Source organism: Nicotiana sylvestris, chromosome 10, assembly GCF_000393655.2.
Source record: "Nicotiana sylvestris chromosome 10, ASM39365v2, whole genome shotgun sequence".
Classification (NCBI taxonomy): Eukaryota; Viridiplantae; Streptophyta; class Magnoliopsida; order Solanales; family Solanaceae; genus Nicotiana; species Nicotiana sylvestris.
The window spans coordinates 169,521,391-169,529,830 of record NC_091066.1 but is presented as its reverse complement, the minus strand read 5'-3'; the positions used below and the strand labels follow the sequence as shown (position 1 = coordinate 169,529,830).

General features: G+C 33.7%; 1 protein-coding gene across 1 annotated transcript; it reads right to left on the bottom strand.

Annotated features, from left to right (window-relative positions):
- Positions 1-1,487: 1,487 nt before the first annotated feature.
- Positions 1,488-6,831, bottom strand: LOC104234826 (lipid phosphate phosphatase 2-like). Its single transcript, XM_009788460.2, has 9 exons — positions 6,575-6,831; positions 5,866-5,970; positions 4,581-4,805; positions 4,379-4,466; positions 3,808-3,917; positions 3,100-3,190; positions 2,751-2,939; positions 2,605-2,664; positions 1,488-1,891 (listed from the first exon to the last, which is right to left on the bottom strand). Exons 2-9 carry the CDS (start codon positions 5,899-5,901, stop codon positions 1,722-1,724), a joined length of 969 nt encoding a protein of 322 aa, XP_009786762.1. The 5' UTR covers positions 5,902-5,970; positions 6,575-6,831; the 3' UTR covers positions 1,488-1,721.
- Positions 6,832-8,440: the final 1,609 nt, after the last annotated feature.

Genomic DNA, 8,440 nt, shown 5'->3' with positions numbered 1-8,440 from the left:
TGGGTTTTCAAAAATTATTATTTGTTTTGACTGGGTGTTGTTATAAATAATTGAGAATATATTTTGGAGTTTATATCTCAATTTTGAGGGGTTTTGGTGAAGATTTAGACTTGGTTTTGGCTGAATTTCATATTGAAACTCGAAGAAGAAGAAGAAGAAGAAGAAGAAGAAGAAGAAGAAGAAGAAGAAGAAGAAGAAGAAGAAGAAGAAGAAGAAGAAGAAGAAGAAGAAGAAGAAGAAGAAGAAGAAGAAGAAGAAGAAGAAGAAGAAGAAGAAGAAGAAGAAGACATATTGTAGAAATTGTAGATAAATTATAGATTGTTTTTTGCAGAAGATTTGTAGAAGTTTTAGTCGTTTTTGATTTGTGAAAACAGAAAACAAAGCATCTACAATCAGAATACAAATAATCTACAATTCATCTACGAAATATCTACAAACTGGGTATATTGAATTTTAATATCCCAATTCCCATTCGATTGTAGTTTAATTGGGATTTTCGACATAATTGCGTTTTTTGCAGAAGATTTGTAGAAGTTTTAGTCGTTTTTGATTTGTGAAAATAGAAAACAAAGCATCTACAATTTGAATACAAATAATCTACAATTTATCTAAAAGATATCTACAAATTGGGTACATTAAATTTTTATATTCCAATTCTCATTCAATTGTAGCATAATTGTGATTTTTGACATAATTGCGTTTTTTCAGAAGATTTGTAGAAGTTTTAGCCGTTTTTTATTTGTGAAAACAGAAAATAAAGCATCTACAATCAGAATACAAATAATCTACAATTTATCTACAATTTCTGCAATATGTCGTCTTCTTCTTCTTTGAGTTTCAATCTGAAATTCAGTCAAAACCAAGTCTAATCTTCACCAAAATCCCTCGAAATTGAGATATAAACTTCAAACCATATTCATGATTATTTTCAACAACACCTAATCCAAACAAATAATGATTTTTGAAAACCCAAATTTGAATTCAAAGCTTTCAAGCTTTTTAATGACTGTCAATGGTGGAAAATATCTGGAAGAATATTTACTTCCATATTTGTAGCGCGCCTAAATAGGAATATCTAGAAGAATATTTAGTTCCAGATTTGTAGCGCGCCTAATTAGGAAGGAATCAACTCCTAATAATTGATATTTAATGAATGGTATATATTTTGTAGAATAACTGTAAACATGGCGGGTAAATATAAAACTATGCACATTTTTGGTAATAAGATTTCATATATGGTATAGGAAGGAAAAAGTCTCATTAGTTATTCCTCCTTTCCATGGGGATAAAAAAACACTACAATCCCGGGACAATTAATCATGGCATTAATTATACCGCAATTTTCTCCCAACCAAACATGGGATAAACTCTTCTTAAATTTAGTCCCGGAATTAATTATTCCTTGTCCTCGTACTAAACGAGCCCTAAGTGGTGTATCAAAGCTATTGTTACAAACAAGGCTAACACTCGACTACTGTTACATGGTATAAAAAAGCAAGAAACTTATATCAAAACATAGCAGCTAGCATGTAATTGTATCAGAAAACTCAGAACATCACACTCTAATAACAGTATAACACAAGGAACAAAGGAATATAGGTCCCAAAAGCTAAAATATGTAGGAACATACAACTAAAAATGCAGCCTAACTATTCACAGGAAAATAATAAGCTGAGCTAGTTGAACAAAGATAAAGCATAGGAGTACAGTGTCCATATGTCTCACATTCTGCCGTACTCTACATCCTCAAAAGGATTGGAATTTGTACCGGATCGTTGATTCAGTTGTACCTCCGGGCGCTCTACCTCTAATCCTCCGTTAGTAGGGTGGACATGTTGCGTGCTACTACGGAGCTCCTCCAATGCCCGGAAATATGCATATGGTCCCCATCCTGAGGACAGAGATAACAAAAGAACAAGTAAATTTAACAATATCCAACCGGGTAGTACACGTTATGAGCTTCTGAGATTAACTTATACAAAGAGTCTGAATAACATAAATGACTAGAGATAAAGAATGAGACTCCAAGCCGTGGTTCATACGGCTGTGGGAGCTAGATGTTGGCAGGGGGTCAATTGAATCCCCTTCACGGGAAAATTATACTGTATAAATTGTGCAAAACCGACTTTTTGATTATATATAAACCCTTGAATCCCCTGGACACAAGGCAATATTCTAGTATAGTGGTAAAGGCGGCTCAAAGTTGTTTTAGGTCATACGTTTCAAATCCTAGGTATACTCTTTTGAATCCTCTTGTTTGTATTTCCGGCTCCGCCACATATGACTTTCAGATTATGCTAAATTCTTTGATATTTTTTGCCATGTCCTCAAAATTGTCCAGATCCAAATAAATTCACCATAATCTTCTTGCTATTAGGTTCTATCCCTTTCATTGATCATTCGCGACAATAAAGAAAATCCCTAATAAATTAACAGAGAAACACTGTTGTATTTCTGGACTTCTACTGATGCAATATGTAGTGTAATACTAATAACTACAACAACTATGCCTCAATCCCCAACAAGTTGAGGTGGGTCCATTGAATTAGGAAAACTTAAAACACAAATATAATAAAAGCAAGAGGAGATTAGTGGCAACCATACCTTCTGTATGGTATGGAGCTGGGAAGAACTGCAGGTAACAGAGTGTCGCGACAACAAGGCCTGAAATGTGAAAAACATGGAATATTAATCGAAAAACTGAAAATGCAATCTTCATTGACTGCACAATGCAGAACTTCAACACAAACCTATCAATCCTCCGGCAAACACGTCTTGCCAATGATGCCAGTAGTCATCCACGCGTGAAACCCCGACAAGACATGCCATTAGGAGAGGAAGAATAACTATACATAGTTTTGCTACATGTCCTCGACGATCAAATGCTTTAATCTTCCCTGCCAAATACAATGATAGAAACCCAAGACCAGCAAATGACCCTGCAAGAAGAACCATAATTTTGTCGAATCAAACTTTACGAAATGCAGAAATCCTTTTTAAGTGTATAAGCAATCTTTATCAAAGGTTTCAACTAAAAAAACTCAGGAAATCCTGTTTTGATTTGGATATAGTGGAATCGGAGAAAGTTGAGCTACATACATGAGGTATGCCCGCTTGGAAAGCTCTTATGTCCTTCCTTTATATCACTTTCTTTACCATGACATATCACGTCTCCCCACTGATCATAAACCTGAAAAAAGAACCGGAAAATGAATCAAATGAACCAGTAAACAATAACAACAACAACAACAACAACAACAACAACAACAAAAAATCCAGTGTAATTCTACATAGTGGGGTCTGGGGAGGGTAGTGTATATGCAAACCTTACCCCTATCTCATTGAGATAGAGAGGTTGTTTCCAATAGATCCTCGGCTCAGTGAACCATAAGCACAATAGTAATGAAAAGAAGACAGCTAGACACAACAATGAGGAGCCATAGAAAAGAATCATTGAAAACAACAAGATAGTAAGATGACCAAAATGAAAGCAACAACAGGCAATAATATAAACGTAAGACTAAAAACAATACGAAAAATGAAACAGTAAGTAAAGTTACAACAATCAAGAATATCAGATAGACATACATAGGCTTTTATTGAGTCCAATAGAAATGCACTAAGTTGCTACCCTTAGCTATTGCAGTTTGATCAATAATTACTAGAAGAACGATAAAGCACATAAAGAACTGTCAAGTTTTGCAGCCTAGAGTACTTTTGCGCAGCTAAAATATGGAAGCTTTCTTTCACTAAAGCATTTACTAGGAAAGAGTAGCATTATCAGAAAATCAAGAACTGGATACATACATCTTTACCATCAGGAAAACAACGCCAGAAAAAGTCTGGTCGAGGACGGCCTACTGCATTCTTGATGGCATCCGTGAGTACAGCCGTAATTAGTATGGCAAATAAGAGGCCTGCAATTTTTGGTTTAAGTTCAAGGCAATTAGTAAAGTTACTCAGCATACAACGGGTGGACATTCCTTTTACTACAACAAAGAAAATCAAAGTCGCAGAGACAAAAATGCTTCTACTGAATATTCTACCCCGTCCTCCATATTGCCCGAATATTCACCCACAAAAAAAATGGAGAACCAAGAAGGCAGCCCGGTAAACTAAGCTCTCGCTATGCGCGGGGTCCGGGGAAGGACCGGACCACAATGGTCTATTGTACACAGCCTCACCCTACATTTCTGCAAGAGGCTGTTTCCATAGCTCGAACCCGTGACCTCCCGGTCACATGGCAGCAACTTTACCAGTTACGCCAAGTCTCCCTTTCAAGGGGGATTAAATTACCTAATCAACTAAACCAAGATCCAAATGAGTTACTATATTTTAGTAGTAATGAAAGGGGAAAATGGATCTAAAATGAAATTACCTAGAATGCTGTGGTGCAGATCGTAGACGTCCCTCCTCCTCAGATAGATGAGAACAAAGATGATAATAGGCAATATAATTGCATATAGCTGTTCATCAAAGAAATCTGTTAGAAACAGTTAAAACTCTGAGATTTAAATGAACTTCCTCTACATTAAACTAATACTCGACTCGATATGTTAAAATACTATATGTACACTTACAGGAACAGACCACACTGGGACTGTATTATCTTTCATGGGATACTTCAGATCTGTCATCATATCCTTTCCAACAAAACGATGAAATGGACCGATGATATAAAGGACTATCTCTATGACTACGAGCAGCAACAATATAATCCAGTCATGCATGTGAATTCTTGCAACTGATGCTCCATGAGACTTAATAGTATGTCCGCATCCGAGCTCAATCTCATTTCTATTGCCCTGTTTCATTTTGATAAAGAAACATTAGTATGTGTGTTGTTGTAAAACCTAACTAGTACATAAACTTGATAGTTTCCTTGATAAAACTTTCAAATTTGAAGTTAGCAAAACCAGAATGAATAACCAGTTCATTTTGAACCACACAACATAATCAACAGAAAGGGACAACAACTACTACGCCTCAAACACAAGCAATTTGGGGCCGGCTATGAATTCTCAATATCCATATCGCTTTTTAGTCCAATCTTAGTCCAGTATTATATAGGAGAATAATTAAGAATAAGGATAAAAAAGGATTTAGAAGTTTCTATATTTTCAACTGGAAAATCAACAAAAATGGGAATGACTAACAAAATTTGTTAATCCATTATGATATTTAAACGTTTTCAGGAGAAAAAAAGACTGCTATTGACGACAACGTGTTGAGATTTCAAGAAACTAATCCCGCAGAAAAGTTGGTCAGAGATAAACCTACATAACACCATCTACGCTCCAACTCTACAAATCTTCCAATATTGCTACAACAACTATAACGCCGCAATTCCAAACTAGTTGGGGTCAGCTGTAGATCTGCCGATATTACTATGAGTTCAAAAATCCACTTTCTAGTTATGTTACTGGAGTACTAAATTGCACCGGTTGAAAATAAGACTTCAATTATTTGTTTTCGTGGAAGCAGCTACTAATGCTTGCATTAGGGTAGGTTGTCTTCGTTATACCCTTAGGGGTGCGGCCTTTCTGCGAACCTAGCGTGAATGCAGGATGCTTTGTGCACCCGGCTGCAATACTTGTTAATCTGTAATTCAGTTCAATCCCCACTATTCTACTCATCCCATAAAAAATTGGATTTTTCATCTCAAAATCCACAGAGTTCTGCTAAACAAGACAGTCAATAACAATTTTACAATAAACCATATGAATAAAGGACAATTGCAAGAGATAAAAACAGAAAGAGAAATTCAATAGCAGAATCAGAAATAAAAAACTAAAAATAAATACCAAAAGAAAAATATATCATGTAAAATGGAAAAAAAAAACAAAGGAAAAAAGGCCAACAAACCTGAAACACAGTCTTAATCTTATCTTTCCAACCCATTTGGACACTGCTGATACTTCAACTTCAAATTCCAAAGAGCAAACTCAAACTCACAAATAATGTTGGAACCTAAAATCCAAAAAAACACCAAATTTTAAAAAAAGGAGACAATATTTATCAGAAAAAATTCCTTCTAGATATGCTACCAAGAGCCAAAGACTAAGTCTTCATCATAATAAGAACAATGTTGACTTTTAAAAACAAATTAATGGAGTTAAATCAAACATTAAACATTGAAAGGTACCCTTTTAGCAGATATTAATAAAGCTTCAATTTTTAAGTAATGGCAGAAGAAAATGGAGAAAAAATATGAAAAATACAGTAAAAAGACAAAAGACTTTAAAAAGAGCAGAATTGAAAACTCACAAAGAATATTGGGACCTAAAAATAAAATACCCAACAAAATGATAAATTTATCAGCAAAAAATTCTTCTAGATATGATAAGAACTAAATAAAAGACTTTGACTATCAATAGCAATAGCAAAAAAAGAATGGAGAAAAAAAATAGAAATAAAAGACTTTAAAAGAGAAGAAACCAACCAAAATGAAGAATTTATCAGCAAAAATTCTTCTATATATGATACCAAAACTGACTAATTGTATTAACATAAGAACAACTTTGACTTTTTAAGATAAAATTAAAATTTAAGTAAAATTAAAAGGTACTCCTACCTTTTTAGCTGATATTTTCTGGTAAGCAAAGCAAAAGAATGTTTCAAATGGGACCCCACAAGTTTATGGCTTAAAGCTTCAATTTTTCAACAATGGCAGAACATGAGGAAACAAAGAAAAAAATGGAGAAATAAAAATAAAATGTAAATACAGTATGGAATGAAATATGTATAATGGATTATTTATATGTGACAGTTAAGAATTTAAAATTTTCAACAACTATGTGGAAATGGTGCCGAGGTCCATGGAAAGTGCATATTTTTGAAAATAAATTTTTAAAAAAAATATGGATAGAAGTTTACAAGATTGAACTGATCATAACCGTTGATTTTGTCAAAATTATTGAGCGTGTGGTCATATTTTGACGGCTTGGTTGGGTTAGTTGGGCTACATAACTGTCGAGGACGTGTGGGACCCACATAAGAGGAGAGATTGGTCCAGCTCATTTCCAAGCAAATTCTAAATTTTGTTTTATTTACTAATAGAGATTTTGTTACTCTAAAAAGAATTTACATAATCACGACCACCAAAGAATGTGGTGCAGTGGATGGAATTGCACTTTCCTTAACCATAGGTCTCGTTCGAGCCCTGGATATGAAAAAATTCATGATAGGGATCGCTTCCCCCGAATTGGGCCATGCGCGTGCGAATCCGGATATAGTCGGGTTCCAATGAGGATACCGGACACCGGGTAGGAAACCAAAAAAAATTCACATTGTCACAAAATATTAATTAAATTTTAAACTTATAACCGATGTAAGTATATACATGTATACAATATATCAGAATATTCTTAGAATTTTATGATCTTCAAGATGTCATGTAATTCTCTATGAGAGTATAAGATTAAGAATAAAATAAGACTGTAAAAATTAAAGAGTTTTTTTTTTTTTTGGGTCATAAATTAAAGAGTATTTAAATGTAAAAATTTATCAATTTCTTTTTAAATCGGATGCAAAAAGAAAAGTCTGTTACTTTAAGGCTTTAAGCTAACAGAGAGTGGGAAAACATTATGGTTAACTTATATTAATGTTACTTTAAGAAATTCCAAAATAAATTTCAAACCAAATACGTTCTAGAACTATTGCTTTGTCAACCAAAAAACTATGGTTTTTTCTGTTTCTTTGACTACCCTAGAAAAAATGGTTGGGTAGAGAATTCTGAAACTCCGGTTCATCGTAGTAGGGGTGGGCATATATTGGGTATAACCGATAACCCGAACCGATAAAATGTTATTGGGTTATTGATATCGGGTTATTAGATAAATAATTCGACAACGATTTAATGTTATTTGACTATTGGGATGTCGGTTCGGGTCTCGGTTTGCCCAATTTATTAACGGTTTAACCGATAGCCCAACAAGCTTTAACAAAATTATAATTTTACCTACTAAGTATATAAAGCCACCTTATGGCTTCATTCTCTCGGCAATTACTCTTCATCTTCGACCTTAATCCATAGAGTAAGTTTTAAACTTTTCTGAATTTCTCATATTAATTCTTCATTTAAGATTTTTAGTTTTTGTATTTGTTTCTTTTGTTGCACTGATTCTTTAGTATTTACAATATTAGGATTTTATTATTTTTCTGTGAATTATGCCCGCCTGTAGTGAGATACTAGTTAGTAAGATAGATTGTTGAATGTATTATTTCTTACTCTTATAATCTTACTAACTTATTACTTTGAAAATTGAGATCATTCATTGAGATTTTCAAATGCAAAGAAAGTTTTTTTTCTTCAATATGAAATATAATCCCTCTTTTTTAAGAGCAAAAATTCAGTTCCTTTCTCTTAACAGTATGATACGATTTCTATAAAAAAAATAAAATTTTTGGATATTTTTTATTCTTATTGGGTAAACCGATA

Coding starts and splice junctions, on each gene's coding strand:
- LOC104234826 (XM_009788460.2), bottom strand. CDS start 5,901: ATGGGTTGGAAAGATAAGATTAAGACTGTGTTTCAG. Junction 4,467..4,580: donor TCCCAGTGTGGTCTGTTCCT/GTAAGTGTACAT, acceptor TTTGATGAACAG/CTATATGCAATTATATTGCC. Junction 2,665..2,750: donor GTTTGCCGGAGGATTGATAG/GTTTGTGTTGAA, acceptor TTCACATTTCAG/GCCTTGTTGTCGCGACACTC.